This window comes from Chanodichthys erythropterus, chromosome 14 (genome assembly GCF_024489055.1).
Source record: "Chanodichthys erythropterus isolate Z2021 chromosome 14, ASM2448905v1, whole genome shotgun sequence".
Taxonomy (NCBI): Eukaryota; Metazoa; Chordata; class Actinopteri; order Cypriniformes; family Xenocyprididae; genus Chanodichthys; species Chanodichthys erythropterus.
The window spans coordinates 45,113,205-45,140,204 of NC_090234.1; the positions used below are offsets into that span (position 1 = coordinate 45,113,205).

Here is a 27,000-nt window from a genome sequence, read left to right on the forward strand (position 1 = left end):
TCAATTCAGTTTATTAAAAATAATACTACAAATAAATACATAACAAATATAAATCTACAGGGCAGCATGCATTGAGATCAGCATCTCTACCTCCATACTAGTTTTGGGGTCTAGTTCATCCTCACAATCGGACTCGTCTGAGCTGCGGGACTCCTGTGGTTCGGGTTGAGAGAGAGAAATGTTACACACTCACAGTACAGGAATACAGAGGGACGGAGTTACAGTCTGAAAGAACCCCAGGCCAAAGTGACAGGAATACAACAATAAAAATAAAAACTTATTCATATCATTATCAGTATCATTTTTATACTGTAGTATTTTACTAAATCAAAATAATGATGATAATAAAAAAGTTAATAAATGTTTATTTATTTATTTATTGAGAAGTATTGGGATCTAAATAAATAAATAAATAAAAAAACCTAGCCAACCTGTACTGTACTAGAGTATATATTTAAAGTCATGCAGTTTGTTAGCAGATTATAATCATAATCATTCAACTTTTCTAATTAAAATATATATAATGGCTTTTAAAAAAAAAATGGAACAAAAGCTAATATTTGAAACATCATGTGTTTCTGTCAGTGTCGTGCTGTCACTGGGCAAACGCAACTGGGGTGAGTGATGTGTTCAGTGTTTATTTTCACACAGGTGAGGATGCAGCCCACACACACACACACACACACACACACACCCTCCTCATCATCCTACTCACTTTCTCAGTGACCTTGCTGCTGAGAATTTCCTTTGGCTTACGCAGTCCATTCTCAACTTTTATGTCACTTTTGAGTGGCGCACTGTCCTTCTCTGCACGCTTGCGAGCGCGAAGCGTGTTCCACGAGAGAGATTTCCTGTTGTGTCAAAACATCAAGTTGTCAAACCAAAAAACGCTGGTTGAAATGCAAATCTAATAGCGAGGCAAAGCAAATTAAAGTGCTTCAGGGGAAAATTATTTCAGGAGGGAAAAAGGGAAGTCCATAAAAAGAAACAGCAAACAGCAATATATTGAGTATTGTTAACCTATTTTTATCATCATCCAGTTCCATTTATAGATGCCTCAAAAAGTATTTTGACACCCAAGTACAGCATTCAGACGTGCTTAAGTGTGCTTGAATTAGTGTGTTTTCTTAAGTGTGCCCAAATATTAATTACACCAGTACAATCTTGTACTGTTAATTCTTTGTTTTCTTATATTTAGAACTCAGAGACAATCAGATTTTGCATTATACCTAAATACGTAGTTCAAAAGTTTAGGGTCAGAAATATATATATTAATATTTATATAATCGCATCTAACATAAAAGTTTGTGTTAACATAAATGTGTGTAATATATATATATATATACACACACACACACACACACACGGTGGTCAGAATGATTGGCACCCTTGGTAAATATGATCAAAGATGACTCTAAAAATAAATATGCATTGTTTATCTTTTTGATCTTTAATTCATAAAATTAGCAAAAATGTTACCTTTCATTGAAAGCCACAATTATTGCCACCCTTTTATTGAATACTTTTTGCAACCTCCTTTTGCCAAGATAACAGCTCTGAGACTCAAGACTCAACTAATCTCTGCAGTTCTCCAGCTGTGATCCTTGGAGAGTCTTTGGCCAGTTTAACTTTCCTCCTCACTACGCATTAGGACGATTTAGACACACGTCCTCTTCCAGGCAGATTTGTAACATCTTTAGTTGATTGGAACTTAATTATTGCCCTGATAGTGGAAATGGGGATTTTCAATGCTTTAGATATTTTGAGCACCCTGGTGTGCAAAGAAAAAAAATGAATGGGAATATACATCCCTAGAATGCTAAAAATTCTAGGGGTGCCAATAATTGTGGCCAACGTGTTTTGGAGAAAAACATTTATTTCATAATGTGATTTTCCCGCACTTTCAATTATTTTCCTTCAATGAAAGGTTCGATTTTTTTGCAAATTTTATGAATTAAAGATCAAAAGGATAAACAATGCAGATTTATTTTTACAGTCATCTTTGATCATATTTACCAAGAGTGCCTATTATTCTGACCACCATGTATATGTATATATATATATATATATATATATATATATATATATATGTATATATATGTATATATATATATATATATATATATATATATATATATATATATATATATATATATATATATATATATATATATATATATATATATATATATATATATATATATATATACATACACACATACATATATATATATATTATATATATATATATATATATATACATACACACATACATATATATATATATATTATATATATATGCAGAAATACGTGTGTTATATACACAGATGTATATATAGAATATAAAAATTTAATATAATTACACACACACATATTATGTAAACAAACATTTATGTTAGATGTGATTAATTGATTTGACACCACACTGTTCACATTTTAGATTAGGGTCTAACTCTCACTATTCAGTATTAACTATGACTTTTGCTTTAATAAACTCCTAATTTACTGCTTATTAGTTGTTAGTAAGGTAGTTGTTAAGTTTAGGTGTTGGGTAGGATTAAGAGATGTAGAATATGGTCATGTTGAATAAGTCATTAATATGTGCATCATAAGTACTAATAAACAGCCAATATCCTAGTAATATGCATGCTATTAAGCAACTAGTTCATAGTGAGAATTGGACCCTAATCTAAAGTTTTACCAGACATTTATAATGTTATAAAAATCTATTTTTTTAACTTTCTATTTATCAAAAAATCCTGAAAAAGTTTTTACAGTTTCCACAGAACATTAAGGAGCTGTTTTCAATGTTGATAAAAATAAAGTGTTTCTTGAGCAGTAAATCAGCATATTATAATAATTTAAAGGATCATGTGACACTGAAGACTGGAGTAATGATGCTGCAAATTCAGCATTACCATCAAAGGAATAAATGACATTTTACAATATATTCAAATAGAAACATTTCAGTTAAATGGTAATAATATTTCTCAGTATTAGTGTTTTGTACTGTAATACTGATCAAATAAATGCAGCCTTCATGAGCACAAGAGACTTCTTTCAAAAACATAAAAAAAAAAAAAAAAAAAAAAAAAAATTGGAGCGGTATAAATCTACATCCTCACAGCATGGTGGACACATGGTTTGTGTGAGAACAGCAATCATTCATATCATTCACAGCACATACTGATTCACACACAAACCTTTACTGTCAAGGACCAGAGAGGTTAGTACAAAAGCAAAATAAGTGTTCTACACACTACATTACGAAATAAAACAAATGAAAGACATAATAAAAATAAGATGCACCACTTCAACACTGCAAACACAATGAAGGATTTCTTAAAATGCACCACTATTATTTTATATTAAAAAAGGAAAATAAAACAGTCTACTTGACTAAGTTGTTAAGTCATGCGCATGTCAAAATTTTATTTTACATATTTAAAATAATACATTTCAAATTATTAGTTACACTACAACATTGCAACTGTAGTTCTATTGCACAAACCTGACTTCATTAATAAAGGTTCACTTAAATAGTGCAAAAGGCTTTTTACAGGAATGTGCTACAAACAGTAAACAGACCAACAGTATTTACAGTAAATAGCCAACATGTGATCCTGTTGAAGAAAACAAACAAAAAAAGTCTATACAAAAATACAATTAAAACAAATACACAATCTATAAAAAATTGCCATAGACAACAGTATATGTTCTCCGTCAGGAGAAACAGGCCAAATCCTTCAGAAGACCTTCACTTTTTTTTTCCTTTTCACACACACAAAAACAAAAAGAGAAATTATATCAACACAAAACAAAGAAACAATAAAAATGGTGTTAGCAACTGAAATAAGTGTCCAGACATGTCCATTTCCACACTGATGTTTGCAAATCCTCAGTCTACAAAATAACAACAATGTGGCTTCGCTAAAGTCCTTTCAACATTTATCTGTTCGTGTTTTTTTTTTTACTTTTAGCCCAGAAAAAAGCTCAAGAAGAAAATCAAAACTTCCTGTGCAAAAGGGTCCAAAACATCCGGGTTAGTTCCAACAGAATGGGGTGGGGGGAGTGTTCAAAAACGGGCGTGCAGTTTAAAAAAAAAAAAAAAAAAATCCAATCATAGCTCCAGTTAGTATTGACTGACACTTACTTGATGTTTGAGTCAGCAGTAGTGTCTATGAGGGGTTTAGTGAGGGGGCCCAGGATGTGTCCCGGCACCCAGCCCTCCGCAGCTGGTGATTGGCTGTTAGCGGGTCGGTACACCAGGTACATGTTCTGCTGGTTAGTGGCCAGTATCTGCACCGTCTCACCCTGCGTGACACAGATCTCGTTCTCTTTCAGTGCGTTATAGTCCTGAGTCACCATCAAAGAGGACGATGATCCGTTACAGCCCACACCATCAAACTGCTGTAAGAAAAAAACACATCCACGAATGCGGCATACAGTAAACCTAACCTTAAAGGAACACTCCACTTTTTTTGAAAATAAGCTCATTTTCCAACTCCCCTAGAGTTAAACAGTTGAGTTTTACCATTTTTGAATCCATTCAGCCGATCTCTGGGTCTGGCGGTACCACTTTTAGCTTAGCTTAGCATAGTTCATTGAATCTGATTAGACCGTTAGCATCTCGCTCAAAAATGACCAAAGAGTTTTGATATTTTTCCTATTTCAAACTTGACTCTTCTGTAGTTACATCGTGTACTAAGACCGACGGAAAATGAAAAGTTGTGATTTTCTAGGCCGATATAGCTAGGGACTATACTCTCATTTCGGCGTAATAATCAAGGAACTTTGCTGCCGTACCATGAGTGCAGCAGGCGTAATGATATTACTCAGCGCATGTGACCCCCTGCTTGCACAGGGAACGTGCCTTGCAACCATGTTATCAAAGTTCCATGATTATTACGCCGGAATGAGAGTATAGTTCCTAGACATATCAGCCTAGAAAATCACAACTTTTCATTTTCCATCGGTCTTAGTACACGATGTAACTACAGAAGACTCATGTTTGAAATTGGAAAAATATCAATATTGCCATCTGCTGTTCAGCTCAGAATCGATTAGAGAGAGAAAATTTCAGGATCGATCCAGATTCATATGGAGAATCGATGTATTGTCCCAGCCCTAGTTTTTAGGAATAAATAATTGGAACCAATTACAGAGGAAGGGGACCAAAATAACATTCAAAAGGTAATTAGGTTTTTGTGTTTTGTTACTGTGAAAGTGACTGTACGAACTCTGATGGACTATTTAATGGAATGTTTAAAATCAAGTGATAATACAATAATTTGATTCCAAAAGCAGCTGGAAAACATTACCACTCTGAGATGTCTACACTGAGTGAGTTACAGCAAAAGTTTTCTCAGCTTATGAACACATGATGGACAGTCATGTTCGCAACCAATCGCACTAATCAATGGGTTCACAGTGTTCTCTGAGCCACTATAAACTCTAGCATGCACATGTTTAAATGTTAGCAGAGGTGCCGTGTCCTCACCCTGTGGTATCTGTCCGAGTCATAGCATGGACCACCGTTGGAGGTAGATAGCTTTAACGGGGTGGAGCTCCGTCCAGACAGAGAGGGTTTTTCTGCTCCGAGTGACGCAGTGGAGCTGGGCCTGCTGTTGGACTGACCCATTCGCCCACTGCTGGAAGAGTTTCGGGTCAGAGATTGAGAGCCGCTGCGCTCCTTCTGATACTCAATGGGTGACTGTAGAGCTGTAGATAGATAGATGCACCAATGATTTCAATAGCTCAACAAGAGGGGAGTTTAACAGCACGTTTAAGATTCACATGGACGTTTTCTTACCTGACAAGAAGTTGCTCTGTAAGTCTAGTAGATCGGTGATATGCTGAACCCAGACCTGTTTAATGTCTGTGTTTGCCGCTTGCAGGGTAAAACGTTCAGATGACCCACGACACGACAGCACAAACTTACACGGATCGTTTTCAACATGCTCTTCCAGACCGAGGAAGCTCACCTGCGCGCACACACACACACACACACACACGTTAGTATCAGCTTCAGCCAAGTAACCAGCGTTGTGATTTTCAGAACTCACAAACAGTAAAGCCCAAAGTATAATTAAGTTTTGACACAAATGCTTAGCACATGCATACAGCCAAATGCACTACCTCCATTTGATATCATGTGTGAACACAGGCACTAGCACATGCATACTACAAAGTTTTATCCTTGTTCAGTGTCTGCGCTATGATGATCAATAAAAATGTCTTTTTACTCGTTTAAACTACAGTCGTGGGTATCTCTTAGGGTCCCGATATACTCACAACAAGTATAAGAAGAACAAGTTATTTTTTGTTCTTCGCTTAGGTGTAAAAAGTAGTCTGAAATACCATTGCAGCGGTATACTGTTAGCAAACATCTGGGGCCGTATTCACATGGCTAAAAGTAGCTCCTAACTTGCCGATTTAGGAGAAACTCTTAAAAATAATGGGCGTGTCAGTCCCAATTTTAGCTTTAAGAGTATTTCACAAAGCATTTTAGTGCTAAAACTAGCTCCTATGTCTGTGAAACGTTAGAGGACTAGAGTAGTCAAGAGAACTCCTAAGTCACTAAGACCAAATCACAAACAGTCCTAATCCACCCAAAGACACTGAACACTGTACACCATTGAGGCAATAGCAATAGACCATTGGGTGCGGAACGTTTTCTTCATAAATGCAATACATTTTGATTTATAGATTTGAATCTATGATGAGACGTCAAACAAACAAACAAAAAAAATCTATAACAAATAAATGTATATTGTCCGATTACCTGTGGCAATGGTTTTCATGAGTTCACACTTACAAATGATTAAATAAAGTTAAAAAGAAATATGCTAAGTGTACTTGGTGTGCTGTCCAATGGGATCGAGGGCTCCGAGATTGAAATTTAGCCCAAACCCAAAGTTCTCCCTCGTATCCCCAGCCGAGAGTGAGGGGCGGGTTGGCGGAGGGATGCAGAAAACTGTCAAAGTAACTATAGGTGAGTCGGCTCTTGTCTGTGTATATATTCCTCCGCTCGAACTGATTAGATAGACCGTTTGAATGTTTTTCTCCTAAACTTTGTCATAAAACATAATTTGATGCAGACATCCAAGAGGTGTAAAATAAACTGTATATACTAGTTTAATTAGTTACTCTTTGCCTACATTTTAAAACCTTTATGACAACAATGGTAACATTTATTTTGACTATGTCAACATTTTTATTAAAAATATTTATTTGAATAGGGCAACATTTGTATTTTAAAACCTTTATTTTAATATGAAAACATGACACCTCATTCTATATTTCTATGATTAAATCACTGACTCCTCCCCATCAGCCAATCACTGTGTGTATACTCCATGGCAACAAGGTCAACCCCGCCCTTACTCTTAGCTTAAGACTTCAGTCTTTTCCTTAGTAAAAGTTTGTCACAGCAGCTTTGTGAATAGGTTTTAAACTCTTAGCTAAGAACTTTTACTGCTATTTAGGAGAACTCTTGGTGGCAACATAAAATGTTTTGTGAATACGGCCCCTGGACTCTACTGGGAGCGGTGTTTAGGTGAAAATGTAATTATGTTCTGCATGCGTTCCTCTGAATATCAAAATAAATGTTGCGGTCTTCAGCAGTTTGTTGTTACTGTTTTTCCATCTTATCTTAACTTTAGGCTTAAAACAACAATGAACAAACTCAACGACTAACAGTGATGCAGTTACCTTGATGCTCTTTTTAAACTGGTATCCTGGCGTGGACGAGCCTTTGCGTAAGAGCTCGCTGAAGATGACGATCTGTTCAAACAGGAAGACCCTGCGCTCTTTACTGCGGGACAGAACACCAGAATCCTGCTCCGTCACAAAAAACGTCTCCTGCTGCAAGAGCTTCCCCTGACTCGTCAACTTCCCCTGAAGTACACAAACAACATACAAACTCATCAGTCTGAGATCGTTAGTGTTTCAATGAACTCACTTGTTATGATATATTCAAGTGAACATTAACAGATGCCACAAATTGTGGAGGACTTTTAATTTGTGTTTAAATGCTAAATTTAAAATAGGGTTAAAGTTTACCCCAGAGACCTGCACTGCACACCTGGAGTGTGTGTAAATCCCAGGACACACCAAACCGATTGTCTGCCGTCGGGCAATGTTGGGCCGATTTTGAGCTTAGTTTTTTCCGGTGTGTTCCGCACTGTTGGCTCTTGTCAGAAGCCGCTTTTTTTTTTGGGCCGATTCGGCAAGTCAGTCAGAGAGAGAACTCTGATTGGCTGTTCAGATTACTAAACGAGTCAGTGCACGAGAATAAATGTGAAAATGAAGAAAGCGAGTAAAGAAGACGGTACAGAAAGAAGGCTGTTATAATTTTATGTCATCTTACCTGAGCATTTGAATGCGCAAATATTTTACATGTTTATAATAACATGAGCCGACAGGAATGAAGAAAGTGATCCACATGATTGATATTCAAAATGGTAAGCAAGCGCTGCTTTGTTTTGGTTTGAATATCTGCAATCCTAGTTTTGTTTATTTCGTTTTGAATGATGAAAATAGACTACTGATACCTGCAGATATAGATAGATATTTACTTACACGCAGGCACAGAACACACATGCTAGTTGGCAGTCGCCAGTAGTCTTTTTGTTGTGTTCAAGCGCAGCCGACGGAGCAACAACATAGTCATCTTTCGTCACCGCTAGTTCTTTGACGTCAACTTGGTGTGTCCCAGGCTGTAGGCTGGGCAAGGCTTAACCCTCCTCTGCGTTCTGATTACTTTTAGAGGGAAAACTACCCATAACTGCTGGTCTAGGATCAGTTTTCTCCATAATAGTACTGCATGCTCACGGATCCTCTCATTATAACAAGTGATGTGTAGATACAATGTAAATAAACGATTCATTGTGCAGTGTAGACAGCTGCATTGATTATAAAGGAACTTTGTGAGATTGCAATGAACTGAGATGATAGTTTTTTAGTGATTATAAAGGGAGTGTTCTTTGCATGCTTTCTGTCATAACAAATCACGCATGCAGAAGCCTATGCTTGCTTTTCTGTTAAAAATGATCATTTTTTTGAATGTAGATGATTTAATAACGAATACAAATGACAAATCTTTTCAATAAAATTTCAGAATGAGCAAAGTGAGGCTGTTTTCAGAATACCTCATATCCCTGCAGTCTTCCTAGATTCATCATGTCATTGCACAGCTTGGGCACCTGGGACATCAGGTCTACTGCTTTCTGTGAAGAGAAAATGAACAAAAACCTGTATGACCTTTGGGAATGAATCAAAACTGCTTCAACTTTTCAAATATCAATTTCTTTCTTTCTTATTTATTTATTTTTTACAAAAATCTGAAATGCAATCAGCTCATTTTATGATTGACCATTTTTTTTTAAAAAGACAAGTGAGCACTTCATTTTTACCTCTATATGCTGACAATCCAACCCCGCCTTCATGCTGTACTTCAAAAAGTCCTTAAGCAATAAAATATATTGTACATTAATAAAACATTGTTATTTATTACTGGTATCAATTGCAGCATCAAAGACTTCTTTTCTACTGTACCTTTAATAAAAGTTGGTATTTAGTAATTCTCTGAATGGGTTTAATTAGAAAATCACTGATGCCTAGTCTTGAGTTGACGTCTTGCTGAATCCCCTGTGAGCCAAAACAGACACATGAATATAAAATGCTTGTGACGATTAATTGTTTATTTTTTATTTTAGAAGTGAGTGCTGCAGAAATGAGTCCAAAACCCAGAAAAAAGTTGGCAGTTTTTGAACTTTTGGTTGCATCATCCCAAAGTCAGTGAGTTTTTGGAACAGGTTTTTGGTAAATGCTTGAAATAAGGTCTGTAGTTAACACAAATTTGAATTATATCAGTAACACCCCACTCATATGTTTATATGTCTTGAAAAAGGTAGAGGCTGAAAAACTTCAGAGGTTGTCAGGGACATTAAAGGGTTAGTTCACTCAAAAATCAAATCTCTGTCATTAATTAAATACTCACCCTTGTGTCGTTCCAAACCCGTAAGACCTTCTTTCATCTTCGCTACAAAAACTGAGATATTTTTGATGAAATCCCAGAGTTTTTTTCTTTTTTTTTTAAATCCCCCATAGAAAGCAATGTAATCACCATCATTCAAGGCCCAGAAATTTATTAAAGACATTGTTAAAATAGTCCATGTGACTACAGTGGTTCAACCTTATTTTTTTTTGTGCAAAAACAAAAAAATAATAACTTTATTCAGCAATTTCTTCTCTATCCTGTCAGTCTCGTATGCAGCTGACGCAGTGCAGGCTTCCGTGTTTACGTCTGAACGGCATCTCAGTATTGGCCGACGCTGTTAACATAAGCACCACAATGCATGCGTGTGATGCTGACGCAGGAGCCGGCCAATAATGAGTCAGCGCTCAGACGTAAACATGAAAGCTCTGCACTGCGTTCACTACATCAACTGTGTACGAGACAGACAGGATAGAGAGGAAATTATTGAATAAAGTTGCTATTTTCGTTTTGCTTTTGCACACAAAAAGTATTCTCATCACTTAATAACATTAAGGTTGAACCACTGTCTCATGGACTATTTTAACAATCTATTCACTACTTTTCTGGACCTTGAGTGATGGTAATTACATTGCTTTCTATGGATGATAAGAAAAAAACCTTAGATCAAAAATATCTTCATTTGTGTTCCGAAGATGAATGAAGGTCTTACGGGTTTGAAATGACATGACGGTGAGTAATTAATGAATTTTCATTTTTGGGTGAACTAACTCATTAAATGTCATCTCTAGTCTAAGAAGTCTACTCTAGTCTAATCTACTACACACTAGTCCACTTTTACAGCCTCATTGTGTTTGTACTCATGCTCTTTTTCTCAATCAAAATTTCCAAATTGTTTTAATGAAAATAAATTTCAGAAGCTTAGTCTTGATGTGGCGTTGAAGTCATGCGGCCATGGTGTAGTTAGTTTATAGCCTGACTTTTAACTTCTGCCGATTATATTCAGGCTTCAGAATTCATAAAGTTGTTAATTTGTTGGTCTTATTTTCTGCCATAATCCATAAGCCAATAGAAAAATGCTATTGGCTTTTTTGGCAAGGGAACCAGGGTGATGCTGCCTTCACATGATATCGGGAATTTCCTATTTCCCAATTCTGAACTCATGATTACGAGATTGTCGGGTTCAAGTGCTTTGTTGTCGGAAAGAATAGGAATCACAGAGGTTTATTCTTTTTCATTTTTAGGGAAATTTTATTAAAACCAGAATGTATTGAATACATTTCATTTTTAATAATAGGTAGTATCCCATTCTTTAATAACCCTATAAACATTCACCGCACTATCAAGATAGTCAGTTTGCTGATAATTCTGGATTTTCACTCAAATACAGGCTATTTTTGCTGTGTATATAGAACATAAAATATGCTTCAAATAGTTATTATTATATGTAAATATGCACTACTTTAACTACAAGATAAGGAGAAACTACTAAAGAATAGCAGTCACAGCAGGAATTGTTCTTCTCTCCGCCATGTTTAAAGTTTATGGCATGCCCAACTTGGAAACTCTGGTATCCAAAATTTTCTCAAAGTTTCCCCGTAGTAAATATGACATGAGAGGGAGTTCATGTCCAATTTCCGACTATAAAACTCGTATTTACAATAATTCTGATAACGTGAAGGCAGTATATCTTTCAAGTTGGGCTACAAAAATATGCCACCCCTGCATTAAAGTGTGTCTTACCTCGAAGTATGAATCGTATTCTGCAACGATGAATTCAGATTTGGGTTTGTTCTGGCAGTAAACCACATACATGTGCAGCCTTCTCTCCTACACACAAAAACAGAAAGCACTTCATGAGCAATGCCTTTACACTGTTAAAGCATCAGACCTGATGTCAATCACATACTTACATGTTTACTGAACAGCTCAGGCAGTTTTTCTTGATCTTCAAGACATTTTTCCAGTTCACCAACAAAAAAACTATAGCCAGCAATAGAAACACAGCATTAGTTTCATTTTAGTAATTGTCCAATAAGAGGAGCTTATGTGAGACACTTACTCTTTGTGCCAGTCGTAGATTTGGTGAATGTTTCCAAAGACAATCTTATCTTTTCCTTTCATATTATCTGGAACTCCTTTCTCCTCTATTCTCTTCATAAACCCCTTCAGAAAATAATTTCATATATATATATATGAGTCACCACCCAAAACAAACAAAGTTGATAAAAGCAATAAAAGCAACACTAATGCACATGTCTGTCTACAGCGGCTGTAAATGATGATAAATCATCAGGGTGATTCACAAACTAGGATGATTGCACATCCACTCGAGTAAATACTGAAACACTGATGATGTAATGAAAATGCAAACGAGTAATGACAACTGAGGAACATGCAAATGGATTTTGATATAGTCCGACAGAACAAAGTCAAATGAAGAAGGATAAAAGGACATTAAAGTGCTTTAAGATGATATTTTCATGCTAAAGCCAAAATATGCCTTTAGTCACAGCACTGTATTATTATGTTGTCTGTATGTATACTGTCAGGGTATTTAGTTGTTCTTACCTCAACCACAATACCCAAATCTTTCACGTAGTCTTTTTCTGTCTGGATTAATTCATTCAGAACAAACCTACAACAGAACAAACATAAAATAGTTATTAAAGATTTTTGAACAGTCACAAAACTTCTTTAAAATATGTGTCGAGTTAAGGCACATCACACTTCCCTTTTAAGGGTGTTGGAGAATGAATGAGGAAAATACTAATAAAATGAATTTTACTAATAACTGCCTTTTACCAGGTATGTATAACCATCTAAATAATCATAACGGTAAATCCGTCGTGGGAGTTAGTAGATTAACATCGGTGGCCTTGAACTTGAAAAATGGTGTGTACTGATGTCTTTCTGCAGTTGAAACAACATTCCTTCTGATGTTCATTCATGTTTATTTGATGCTATAAATGAACTAATAGGGAGAGATGATCGGTTCATGAGAAGCTCGAACTGAGGTGCTACAGTGATCTGTCATGACACATTAAAGAGCCACAAAATGGTATTTATGGTTTAAATTAAAAACTAAAAAAATTACAAAATTTGAAATGAGACTTTGTTTCATATTAAAAGTAACCTGCTCTGTCTTGTCTGTAGACGTGTTGTCAGTGTCCTCTTTGCTCCGCGATGCATTTTTCACAGCGTGAGAATGTGGCATGAGAGTCTGGTGAGAAATCACCAGAGTTAAATCAACTCTGCTCAGAGTACATATGGTCCCTCTCTAAAAGGTAAAGCAACACTGAAGCAGAGTTAACGTTAATGAGATAAATCAGCGATTAATTAAGTGATTAATGAGCATTAGTGATGAACACCTGCTGTTAACAAGCAGAATAACTAAAGAAAAGATAATCATCCCCTACTGAGATCTTGAGAGATATAATGTATTATTATGTATAATGTATATGATTCTGCTCATCAACAGCAGGTGTTCATCACTAACACTCAATCATCACTTAATTATCTCATTAACTTTAACTCTGGTTAAGTGTTACTTTAACACTATTTAGAGAGGGACCATATGTACTCTGAGCAGAGTTGATTTAACTCTGGGGATTTTGCTGTGTAGCAACAGTAACTAAAGGGGGCGAACAGTCTTTGCGAATGGTCAATTACTAACAAGTATGTAGGACTGAAAATATAGTAAAATGTAGTTAACAATAATCAAGACACATTTTCCGCACTGGTTTCCACTAAATGAATATACAAAAATTATATATATATATATATGGGTTTCATAATCCCAGGTAAAAAGTGGTGCTAATCCCGCTTCTAAATTATAAGTGTGAAATTGACTAGCTCCCAAAATCAACAAGTGATTTGGTCACTATGACCTGGAATTAGACCTGTAATGTTTGTGGATTTACTCCTAGAACAACCTAAATAAGTGTAGAGCGTGTGTCTCTTACATTCGTCCACGCAGTGCTTTGGCTTTCTGCTCCAGCTCAGGGTTTCTGGGTGGCAGGGGGCTTTGCTCTGCTTGGTTTACCGAGCTGAATCCTGGGTATGACCCTGGTTCCAGTGTCTAGAGAAATAGAGACAAGACAAACAGAAATACAAGAGACTCCAGTCAGTTGGACAGTCTGTATTTGGAAGTGCCATGCCTGATGTGGGAGAACAAACACAGCAATTGAATGGTTTATGTGCGACACGGCCCTAAACTTAATCACCATCGGAGCTGCTCAAGAGATCCAGAGAGGAGAAAAGAGTCACTCCAGGCCACAGAGTGAGCCATAATATCCAGAACTTTGGCAAGTTTTATTACTTTAAGGCTTTTATTACTTCATTACCACAAAAGGCTATGCAAGTTATGACAGTTAAGGATGAATACAATGCAAATGAATGCATATGCTTGTGAACTAATAAAGGAAGCACAAAGGCCTAAATCAAAGCTGTTTACTTTCAGAATTCATGTCTTATTGCAATGGTTTTTAAACTTATCCTAAAGGGTTCCGAGCACCGCATATTTCACTTCAATGTCACTTCCTCTCTCAAGATCCATAAAGGTACTAAAAACATATTTAAATCAGTTAATGTGAGTACAGTGGTTCAATATTAATATTATAAAGCGACGAGAATACGTTTGGTGCGGCAAAAAACAAAATAACGACTTATTTAGTGATGGCCGATTTCAAAACACTGCTTCAGGAAGCATCGGAGCATTGTGAATCTGTGTGTCGAATATGCAGTCCGGAGCACCAAAGTCATGTGATTTCAGCAGTTTGGCGGTTTGACCCACGATCCAATTCATGATTCGATACACTGATTCATTTGTGCTCCGAATCTTCCTGAAGCAGTGTTTTGAAGTAGTTTAGTTTTTTTGCCGCACCAAAAGTATTCTCGTCATTCATTCACATAATATTAATATTGAACCACTGTACCCACATGAACTCATTTAAATATGTTTTTAGTACCTTTATGGATCTTGAGAGGAAGTGTACATTGCTCCCTATGGAGGCCTCACGGAGCCATCGGATTTCAACTAAAATATCGTAATTTGTGTTCCAAAGATTAACGAAGGTCTTACGGGTGTGGAACAACATGAGGGTGAGTAATAAATGACAGAATTTTCATTTTTGGGTGAACTAACCCTTTAAGGCAAGCTCACACTACACGACTTTTGACTGGATTTTCCTGTAGCAGACAGATTACAGAGGTCTGCGACAAAACTCCAGATCACGGCTAAATCGGTGCTCGTTGTGGTCGCCAATGCTTCACAAAAGATTCATAACGCTCCGGCCATATTTAGTTTTTTTGGAGTTCCAAAAATATTCTCGTCGCCTTATAATACTAATATTGAACCACTGTACTCACATGAACTGATTTAAATGTTTTTAGTACATTTATGGATCTTGAGAGAGGAAATGTCATTGCTCCCTAAGGAGGCCTCACTGAGCCATCGGTTTTCAACAAAAATATCTTAATTTGTGTTCTGAAGATGAACAAAGGTCTTACGGGTGTGGAACGACATGAGGGTGAGTAATAAATGATAGAATTTTTTATTTTTTGGGTGAACTAACCCTTTAACTTGTAGCATACTGAACTCAGAATAGATCTGCTACTAACATATCTCAAGCAACACGACTGTGGAAAAATATAATCTAAAGGTGCATTCACACCATATCGTAATTACTCTAACTACGAGATTCTGGCTCGTAAAAAGCATTCACATCCTCGTAGAGCTCGTAATTACAGCTTATAAGCTGGGAGATTTCTGAAAGCTCCGATATGCACCACGTGGCCACTGTAGATTCATTTAGGCATTGATAGCGGTCCTAGAACGTGAACAGCTCTGAATATAACATCACATGTTATCTCAAGATTCCAGTAAAGACAAGGTGGCGTGAACGCAGCATAATTATCTCATAGCCTAACATGTGATCCAATCAAACCCTAGTGTGATTTCAGTGTGGTTTCAGAATCCGTCAGAAAATAGGGACATTTCCTACATACAGCAGCTTTAATGGGAACTGAATCTTTGAGTGGATCAAGCTGATTGCCAATGACAGAAACATGCTCTTAAACACAATGACAGCACTACACAGCACAGATTAGCATGTTGACATTTAACACAAATCCTAGCAGGTCGTTTGTCTACACCTACAGTATAAACGAGGTCAAGTGTACAGAAATATTAAAACAATAAACAGAGTCACACAAAACAAGACAGCACATTCACATTTTATTGGTGCATGTAAGACTTATGCAGATGATCTCAGTAGTGCAATAGATGCAAGGGTTAGTGATTGTCGTAAAGCAAGAGGAAACAAAGGAAAATAGGAAAACCAGGAGGTTAGCCAATCAAATCATCCTGCTTGTGCCAGGAGAGGAAATCGGGTTCAGTGGCACACTTACCATCTTAGTTTTGACCAGTTTTTCTATAGCACTGACAAGCTCAGCAGCACTGGGGACGTCAGCCGAGCTCTGCCGTGAAGCCAGCAGCACAGACGACTACATGACAGCAGCAGGAGGACAGGAGGAGAGAGACATTAGCAGGAGGAAAGAATGCACAGGCAGAACAGAACAGGAAGTGCTCAGGATGCCCAGTTTATCAAGCTTTGGTTTGGGGGTAAGAAAAGCAAAGGCCGTGCCAGTCTCACACCTGTCAAGAACATGCCAAACATTTCACCTCCAAATCAAAAGGAAAAACAACCAGTTATATTTTGCTTAAAAAAATGGAGCCAACATTTATGACCATTACAATTCTTCCATGGTGATACTATTTTCAGGACATGTAACAGGTAAAAAGAGGTTATGTATATGTAGATTGTTAGTTTTTGAAAGAAATCTCTTATGTTCACCAATGCGGCATTTATTTGATCAAGATACAGTAAAATACAGTAATATTGTGAAATATTCTTACAATTTAAAGTAGCTGTTTTCTATGTGAATATATTTTAAAATATCATTTATTCCTGTGATCAAACTTATTTTCAGCATCATTACTCCAGTCTTCAGTGTCACATGATCCTTCAGAAATCATTCTAATATGATGATTTGATGCTCAAGAAACTTGAGCTTGAAACTTCTTGCTATTATTTTATTATGTTATTTCTTCTTCTTCTTATTACTTTTGAAAACAGTTGTGCCGCTTAATATTTTTGTGGAAACCTTAAAAAAGGACTGGATTATACTAAAGAGAATCTAATAATAATAAAACAATGGTCTTAAAACAGTCTTCAATTTCTGTATGAAAACCATTTTTCCTTTTGATTTTAAGGCGAAATAAGGCTTGAACATGTTATTTGTGAGATTCACCGTCAGCCAGCTATGGGTCGTAAACACATTACTACTGCAGTGGCAAGGCACAGTGTGTAAAAGAGCCAGAATTGACTTGAACAGTAAAAGTTTCACAACTACATAATTTAAGCTTCGTTGCAACAATAGGGTGGATTTGTGGTTAGTTGACTGTGAGACAGGGAGCCTCCACCCGAGCGGTTATGGGCGATGCTGACATCAGGGAGGAAAAACAGTTAGTAAAGCCACTGTGTGTGTGTGTGAGTGTGAGGGAGGCAGGTGGAGATAGTTATGAACACATGATGAGTGACACAGTATTTAATAAATCTACCTCCATGTTAAAGGGATAGTTCTCCCATAAATTAAAATTCTGTCATCATTTACTCACCCATTCTAAAGCTGTAAAACTTTTCATTTTCAAAACCTAGATGAAAATATTTAGTTCTGTCCTTCCTTTCACAATTCATGCAGCTACCATTATGATGTTTCAAAAAGTTCAAAGACTGGAAAATTAATCTATTAATTAATCAATTATCAATAGAAGCTCAAGCACGCTTGCTTGACACGCGAGAACCAATGAGCTTCATTCTCGTGTTACGCAGCACATTTGAGCTTCAGCAAGAACCAATGAGGTTTGTTCTCACACATCAAGCAAGTACGATTGAGCTTCGCTGAGTTTGTTAAGTATGCTGATCAGAATGTTTCTATGTGAATAAAAGCCTAAATTCAGTCTGTTCATCATATAAAGCAATCAAATATCTTCAGAAAATTTGGACTAAACCTCTCAATTCACATGGATTAGGTTTACGATCTCTTTATGAACTTTTTGAAGCTTCAAAGTGGTAGTTATAAAATCGCTCCGATTTCTTTTAAAATATCTTCAGTTTTGTTTCTTAGTTTTCCGGGTTTGGAACAACATGCGTGTGAGTAACTAATGACTTTTTTTTTTTTTTTTTTTGGGGTGAAATAACCCTTTAATAACCTATGACATCACATTCTCAAAGCTCCTCCCCCTCTTTTCTGTCTTTGTACCTTCTCTTCCTGAGCAGAGGGGTCTTTGATGATCTCCATTGGAGGAGGGAGGGGAGTGTGTGACTCGTCCTCAGGCTCTTCCTCCCCTCCACTGTGCATTCCTGATGAAGATTTGGAGAGAGTTCCCTCTTCTTTACGCACTCTCTGAAAACAAAAGCACAAGTCATTAAGCAAATTCACAGTGCATGTTAAAATGACATAAGTTCTCATACACACCCCAGTTAAATTCTGTACATCCCCTTGTGGAAAAAATTGTGTGCTTAAATCTATTTTAAACTAAAAATTCTTAAAAGTATATCTTTTTTTAAAACTACACCGCATAATATTAATGGAATAAAAGGCATGTTATTTTACATTACATAGTTTTTGCTTTATGTATATTGAACGCTGGTGTAATATTACTGAAATAATATAAAAACAATAAACGACACAAGACAATGAATTACAGCGATATTAACACCGAACAAAATGGCTACAAAAATGTTTAACTGTGACGAAACCACCGTAATGCACAGCCTCAAGAACTTCATTGCTTTGTTATTGGGCTCTATTGCACTAGTTTAAATGCTCTGAAATTATTGTTGAAGAATTTGCTGTAGCTCTGGAAGACAGCAGATATGGTTGATATGGGCCATTGTGGTGGGGTTCACATACCCTGCTTCAGAAATACAGAGGCTCTTTTGTACCAGCACATTATATGGCACACAGCTTTAAAAAGTCAGGCTAATCATCACCCTCCGATCTGAACGGCTGCTGCCGGGGCCATAGCAGCCCTTTAATACGCCATTTATACAGGACACAGAACAAGAGGGCTACTTTTCTCTGTGCGGCCACGGTTGCGGAAAAAAAAAATTGTGATGAAGAATGAAGGAGGGGTTATTAAACACTCTGACGTATATCTGCTGTCCGCCGTCACCACATGCTGTTAGACAAGATGTAAAATATCATCAATAAACCTTGTTTTGGGGAAATCTTATAAAAATGTGAACATATTCTGAAAATAAACAAATGTACACAAATTATGGATTTAGCTCAGTCTGTCCTACCGTCACTGATAAAAAGTCTTGATTTATGTAATAGCTGTCACAATGTTTTAAAAGCAATTAAAATGTTAATTCTATTGTGATCTACTAAAAGACTTTTTGAAAAAGTGCTGATGTATGGTATTTCCTGCTGGAAAAGGGAGTTGATATGAGTGGGGCTTGCCCCTTTATGAACTATAAAATTGTAAAAAAAAAAAAAAAAAATCAAGGGGTCTTTATGCTGAATTAATGTAAAAACTCATGCGAAACAACAAAATGGCGAAAAAGGATAAGAGTTCTGGTCTGACAATGTGAGAACTAAAGAACAAAAAACAGTACAAAGCACCATTGTATCTCAGAGAGTGATTGCCATCATGGTTTTGTGGACATATACCATGATAATATATCAAAATATTGTTTGAATTACCTTGGAATAACATGGTATAAAAAATATGGCAATCCTTTTAGATCATAGTATTACTATTTCATTCAATCAAATGGAAAATAAGTTTTTCCTCAGTGTAGTATAAAAAAAAACAACAACTAATAATTAACAGTAAGTTGAAAAAAAAAAGAAACAATACCTCTTCCAGGGTGTCATCCTGTTGTTCGGGTGGCCCCAGATCAATGCTCTTGCGTCCATCACGTTTTTGCTTTTGTTTGCTAGGAATCTTCTTGATGTTGCTGCCATGACTGAGACGCCGGACAGGGCTGGTCAACCATTTCTTCAGTGTATTCCCAGAGCGCTTGGGTCCAGGGGAGCTACTCTGCAGGGAGTTCAGGGATGGCTGTGGCTGTAATGTGGCCACGGACTCAGTCTTGCCTTCAGGACCGCTGACTGCATAGTTTTCTGTAGAATGAAGAGTGGAGAGAAGGGTGAATAAATGTATAGATCATGACGAGTGAAGATCAGACCTAAAATAATTTTAAAGGAATATTCCAGGTTAAAACATCTTAAAGGTTAGGTGTGCAATTTCGGCATCACTAAATAGAATTGCAAAAATACTAGTTGGGGAAAATAGGATTCACAAACACTCCACTCATCACCCGGTCAGAAAAACAGACAGTCCCAACTCCCAACCCAACCTCACACCTCTGGTTGACCCATTGGGATACTTAAACAAACAGAACAAAGCCACAGCGTTGACACTTTTCAGGGAACTTACACAATATGGACAGCATCTGTGGCAAGCTGTTGATTACCACAGACAATATTCCACAGACTTGCCCCTCAGGGGAAAAAAACCCCAAAATATTTACAGTCATGAATTTACCATGGAAGTCTAAAAGACAAGGGATTCACATGAGTTCTTTAGTAAACATGTTTATTGTTTGAGTTGTTACGTTGTTTGTCCTTTTGTGACGGGACTACTTTTCTAGGTGGGGGAACTTCTGCTTATGCATTACTGAAAGTAAGTTGGTCATATATCATCAACACATCACTCCTCACTGAAAGTTTCTTCACCACATTTAATCAGGCTTGGGTATCCCCACCCCAAGAATGGAAAATTGGTCTCCTCCCATTTCCATAAAAAAAAAACAAACAAAAAAAAAAACTTTTGTTTTGTTTTGTTCAATCAGATCTCATATTTCCTCTCACAGAAAAAAAAAAAAAGCTCAACAATTAGTCAGGCTTCAAAAAAAGACATTGAATGGAGACACATGATCCATAACTGAAGCTCTGTTGCTGGCGAGAGCTGCAACAGATCATCCAAATCATCAGTTCTCAATCTCCTAGCCTTCAGATACTTCTGAGTATCATCCTGACCCTTGGCTGCTTGACAGCTTCACTCCGCTGGTTTTGAGCCCTACCTGTAGATCCTCCTCTTCTCTCCTATCTTGGAGTGAAGGGGTGTTTAAATTACATCCACTTTTCAGAGGGGTGCCTCAGGGTTCGGTGTTTGGCCCTCTTCTCTTCTCTTCTTATACACAGCAACCCTGCAATCCAGTTTCTATTTCTTTTTTTGGTAATCAAAAGCATGCCACAGATGCCGTCCACAGAGCTTAAGTTGTATCTGGACTATTCCTTTAATGGTCACTAACATGTTAAAACAGGACAGGTTAATCGGTTTAAAGGAGAAAAATGTTATCAAATCAAACACCAGCTCAACATTACTGACCAACTCCTGTTAACTGGAAACCAAATATCACAATTCACTGGAAATAATGCCACACACACACAAACAGGTTTATCATAGTCAGCCGGATCCGGGACGTATCCAGATCAGATGGAGGACCTGCGCCTAAACACGACAACAATGCATCCCTGAAATGTCAGCTAGATTGTGTCAACTATCCCCTGTGAAGGCCTCGTCGGCATGACAGCCAGTGGCACAGATCCTCAACAAAACCGCTTTTCATACCAGTGTGATGAATCCGATCTTCAAACAGAAGGAACTGGATTAAATATTTTGACTGTTCCAATCCCAATCTGACTTATGATCCATACCGCTGCCTGAATCACAATTATGCACTGTTCGTTGTTGGTCAGAGGAGAACTGGCACCCTGTTTTTTTTTTTTCTCTCTCTCCATTTTTGTTACCTGATGGAGTTTGGGTTCCTTGCTGCTGTCGCCTCTGGCTTGCTTAGTTGAGGACACTTGACATTCAACAAATATTTGATCTGCCTGCACTGACACTTTTCTATGCGAATTGAACTGACGATGACATCACTGTTTTCTCCAGAGCTGCTGAATAAATAAATGAACTAAATTAATGATTTTTACAATGGAATGAATCAATACTGAACTTACTTAAGCTGGACAATGACACCATTTTCTTCTAGAGCTGCTGTGCAGCCAAAATTATTTTCCTGTTATCACCGTAAAGCTGCTTTGAAACAATCTACATTGTAAAAAGCGCTATATAAATAAAGGTGATTGACTGACACAGATATTGAACACCTTCCACAAATGCAAACCACACACACCTAACAAAGTTAATATTCTTCTTGTGTAGAAACTCAAACATTACCCATACTTTTAGAGAAAGCACATTACATCTAACTCTTTGACCTTGTAACCAAGTTTAAGATGTCATTAAAAACGATCTGCTGTGTTATGCTGAGTGTGTGGGTTATAAGGTTGGATTGGTAATCCAACGCATTATAATCTTTATTTTACAGTGTCACTGATACAGTACATGTGTTACATGTAATTACTGTAGTTATAACTATAAATTATGTATAATTACATGCAATTAACTCTAAACAAAACCCTCATCCTAACCCTACATGTAGTTAATTATTGTTACTCAGTACTTAAAAGTATAATTACACTGTAATACTGACACCTTCAAATAAAGTTTAACCACAATTTTTTAGTAAACTCTCTAACAATGATGGAAAATTGTGATTTAATGCTTCATTTTGCTTAATAGGGATGCATAATATATTGGTTACCATAAGGGTATCTGCTCATTTTAGCAGGCTTTTAAATGATCAATATCTGCACAGCACTGTAATATAACAGGTTGAAATTCCAAACAAATTTGCATTATATCTCACTGAGGCATCACTGAAAATGTTCTATGCATTTTTCTCTTTCGCTCTTACAGACCCTGATTCACGATAAGATCATCAAGTACCATTACCAGCAGAAGAACTTGTTCTCCAAGTGTCCAGTGTGTTGATGACATCTGTGTGTGTTGACTACAGGCTTTAATGGCTGACTCATTAGAGGAAGTGACCTTGTTAGAGCTGATCATAAAGGATTATGACGAAAACATAAGGGTATCTCTCCTAAAGCACACTGATCCTGCAGAAATCACAGCCGTCTCAACTGAGCATCGAGCTGTCAGAGTCCTGAAACGGCTCTTTGACAGAACGAATGCTGTTCTTCACACATACACACTGTTTTGTGTTTGCCTGGCCAGGCTCCATGGTACACGTGTGAGCAGTTCGTGAGAAACAGCCATCACAGGAGTGTTTTTCCGGCCACAGCGTGTGATGGAGTGTGTCCCTGTCGAGTGCTGCAGTGCTTTTTGAAGAGTGAACCTGCGTAACAAACCGACTGACTGACGACAACGTACAGTCTTGTGAGGAGTGTGTGATTATGTGTGGAGTGAAGAGAGGGTTTGATGAGAGCACTGCCCTTTACACACTCACACACACACACACACACACACACACACACACACACACACACACACACACACACACACACACACACACACACACACACACACACACACACACACACACACACACACACACACAGGTCGGGAGAGAGAGACAGACAGACAGAGAGAGTTCTTTGTTCCTTTTAAGTGGTCACATCAGAAAGCAGCATCTGGATCATATGACTAATTTTACTACAAACTAAAACTAACTCCCAGGAACTCCCATTGACAATTCCTGCTAATGTAAAGCTGCTTGCAGTACAAGTCAAGTAATCTAAGAGACATCTGTGCTGAGCAATCATATCAAAGATAAATAGAATAAAAACGCACAAAGTTTGACTTCTTGTATGTTACTCTTCAGTAGGTGGACTGCAACATTACATGGTTTACATGTCATAAGCATAAGTCTGATCCTCACTCATGAAAGCGTTGTGAAAATTCAAACGGAAAAAAAAAAAAGCTCTGTCCTCCTTTTTCCTCTAAAACTTAAACACATATGTGAAATATTTCTTGCATTAAGCCACCAAAACCAAAGTATGAGGAATGAAAGCACATGGTCTTGTGAGAATGCAGTTTTGAGTCAATAATGACTCATACAGGTGTATGATGTTGCGATATGCAAGTTAATTTCTTCATAGATTATATGAAAATACAGTTTCATGGCCAGTAAAAAGTGCACCTGCCATTGGAAGGTGTGGCATGCAAGGGATATTTCAGGAATTAAAAATTTCAGTAACTTACTGACGCTGATAACACATTTTAAAGCAAGGTCCTTTTTGCATTGTTTTCCATTCCCAGTTTTCTTACAGCTCAGAAAGTCTGACAATAGAGAAGGTTTTCCAGATATGTGACCCTGGACCACAAAACCAGTCTTAAGTTGCACGGGTATATTTGTAGCAATAGCCAACAATACATTGTATGGGTCAAAATTATTGATTTTTCTTTTATGCCAAAAATGATAAGGATGTTAAGTTAAGATCATGTTCCATGAATATATTTTGAAAATTTCCTACTGTAAATATATCAAAAAATTATTTTTTGTAAATAATATGTGTTGCTAAGGACTTCATTTGGACAACTTTAAAATGTGATTTTCTCAATATTTAGTTTTTTTTGCACCCTTAGATTCCAGATTTTCAAATAGTTGTATCTCGGCCAAATATTATCCTATCCTAACAAACCATGCATCAATGGAAAGCTTATTTATTCAGCTGTATATGATGTATAAATCTTAATTTTTAAAAAAATTGACCCTTATGACTGGTTTTGTGGTCCATTGTCACATATAATTATAATAAATGACAATGGGATTTCAAACAGCGTAAGAAGAATGGAAAACATAATGCAATGTTAGTGACAGAACACTCTGACAACATTAGTGTCAGGCATTATGAATCACCAACTCTGACATCACTTCCTTCATGTGCTGTGTTTGTTACACACAGGTACTTCACTGGCCTATTGAAACTCATTCCAGTGGATCTGTGCAGTAAAAATACCACACATGGCTTCTTTTGAGGGGTTGTGTGGCACAGCAACTCCTCTGAAAGAAACACAGAGAGGAAAAACTGTCCCTAAAAAGTATTTAAACACTTGATACTTGATTCACACTTCTTCAAAGTGTAACCATTTAAAACCAGTGTTCACTATCTTTCTTTAAATAAGTGTCACCTGCTTTGATAGTTTGCATCTAATGCAGTGCCATTAAGACATTTTTAAGTGTCCAAAAACTTAAAATTGAGGCCACTGTGTCTTATAATTTGAACACATTTAACACAATTCACGATGAGTCAGAGTTCCCAGTGCTGTTGTGAAAGACTGACTGATACTCCCTCCTCATACTCCTCATTCTTTTCATCAAAAGACTACAAGTGATGATATCATGGTCTTTAATTTGAGATGAACAGTAAGACCATAAAACAGCAACTAACAAACAAGCTATCATTTAGAAAAAGCATATGCTCTGGACACTAGAATGTGCTATGATTTACACTCAACTGCTATAAACTGGCAGTTCTGTCCTGCATGCTGATTGAGGTTCCAGCATTTCAGCCAAGCAAAAAATATAATAACAGCAATGATATAAAACATCTGTTCACTAGCTACTGTGGGTATCTCTGTGCAGTAATAAGAGACTATCAGTGTTGGGGAAAGTTACTTTTAAAAGTAATTCATTACAATACTGCATTACTCCCTAAAAAATAACTAATCGGATTACTTAGTTACTTTGTATTAAAAGTAATGCGTTACATTACTTTTGCATTACTTTTTCTCACCTGGGCTGGGCTTGCTTGTTTGTTTTTTAATAACAACAATAAAAGTTCTATTTTTGGCAAATGTTAAGGCCGTTTCACACCAAAAGTAAAATGAATAAGCCTCAGGCTGAAGGAAATGCATATTTACGCCTGTACAGTAGAGGAAGTACCTCAAACAAGCCCTTCACCTGTGCTGTCATTCTGGATCAAAGAAGAACAGAATATAGGAGAAGGAAGTTCAATACTCTTATTTCTTATTTACTTTAATTTTTGCTTATTATTATGGTTGAATTAGATCATTAAAGGTCAGCAGCAAAGACATTGGTTAATAAAGTGAGATCAAATACACAAAGTATATTTGTGTAATTTAATACAGTTATTACAGGTTTGTGTAAAATTGTGAGATTGCATTTCAGTGTTTTTTATTCATTTTGAGGAATTCTGGATGTTTTAATGCAAGTGAGATGAGTAAATTCATGCTCACATTTAGTCTGGAACAACAATGACCATCAGGTTTACACAGCGCACACAACATCTGTGCACTTTATTTCTCACAACACGTGGACAGGAGAGCTATCAGTCAATAAATAGGAAAACAAAGTAACTTGCGTTACTTATTTGAAAAAGTAATAGATATTTTGTTGTAAATTTAAAAAGTAATCTGTTACTTTAGTTACTTGGAAAAAGTAATCTGATTACGTAACTCAAGCATTGCGTTACCCCCAATACTGCCAACTATTACCCTTATCTTACATGTCAGGAAACTTAAATTTGAAACTTTTAATTTATTTAAAGGCACAGTATGTAATTTTTGACTCTAGAGGTCGCTTATTCAAAACAATAAAGAAGGCGTAGCTTGATGACGCTGTGAATGAGCGTGGAATCATGGGAGTTACCGTCTTCACCTCCACAGCTGATGGAAAGCAATCCGACGGGACTCGTGTTCAAGGATAAGCTAATGTATTAAAGTTTTTTAAGGATACTGTGGTAAGAAGCAGGGCGGGGCTGAGAGCCTGAGACATTTTACGTTGCCGGTTTTATTGCGTTTAATTATATCCCGGAATGGTCGCTGCCGCTTCTTTCATTTTGTTGTGTATGTTTATTTTACGATTAAAGTCTGCCTCCTCCTTTCCTGAACTTGAACTTTGTTACAGTTACATTTGATCACTTAAATGTACATTATTTATTTTAATTATAATGAAACAGCCACTAGTGCTGACTTACTACATATAGGTCACTTTATCTGATGAATTAAAATTGTGGGGTAATGCAGCGCTGTT

The 27,000-nt window shown here is 36.8% G+C and overlaps 1 protein-coding gene across 7 annotated transcripts in view; it reads right to left on the reverse strand.

Moving 5' to 3' along the window:
* kalrna (kalirin RhoGEF kinase a) overlaps window positions 1-27,000 on the reverse strand; it is a 296,510-nt gene that overhangs the window by 20,169 nt on the left and 249,341 nt on the right. For 3 of the 7 annotated variants that reach the window (XM_067410579.1, XM_067410576.1, XM_067410580.1), the window contains 16 exons: window positions 19,932-20,197; window positions 18,326-18,469; window positions 16,412-16,507; window positions 13,966-14,081; window positions 12,572-12,638; window positions 12,063-12,166; window positions 11,914-11,983; window positions 11,744-11,830; window positions 9,559-9,651; window positions 9,417-9,467; window positions 9,153-9,230; window positions 7,714-7,899; window positions 5,813-5,984; window positions 5,501-5,721; window positions 4,154-4,410; window positions 3,119-3,771 (listed from right to left, as the gene is read on the reverse strand). In XM_067410579.1, the coding sequence (XP_067266680.1) occupies window positions 3,747-3,771; window positions 4,154-4,410; window positions 5,501-5,721; window positions 5,813-5,984; window positions 7,714-7,899; window positions 9,153-9,230; window positions 9,417-9,467; window positions 9,559-9,651; window positions 11,744-11,830; window positions 11,914-11,983; window positions 12,063-12,166; window positions 12,572-12,638; window positions 13,966-14,081; window positions 16,412-16,507; window positions 18,326-18,469; window positions 19,932-20,197 (2,033 nt within the window). In that variant the 3' untranslated portion in view covers window positions 3,119-3,746. Of the gene's footprint in view, window positions 1-90; window positions 154-715; window positions 852-3,117; window positions 3,772-4,153; window positions 4,411-5,500; window positions 5,722-5,812; window positions 5,985-7,713; window positions 7,900-9,152; window positions 9,231-9,416; window positions 9,468-9,558; window positions 9,652-11,743; window positions 11,831-11,913; window positions 11,984-12,062; window positions 12,167-12,571; window positions 12,639-13,965; window positions 14,082-16,411; window positions 16,508-18,325; window positions 18,470-19,931; window positions 20,198-27,000 lie in introns of those variants that run through there. The other 4 variants (XM_067410582.1, XM_067410577.1, XM_067410581.1 and 1 more) reach the window with 4 other exon arrangements.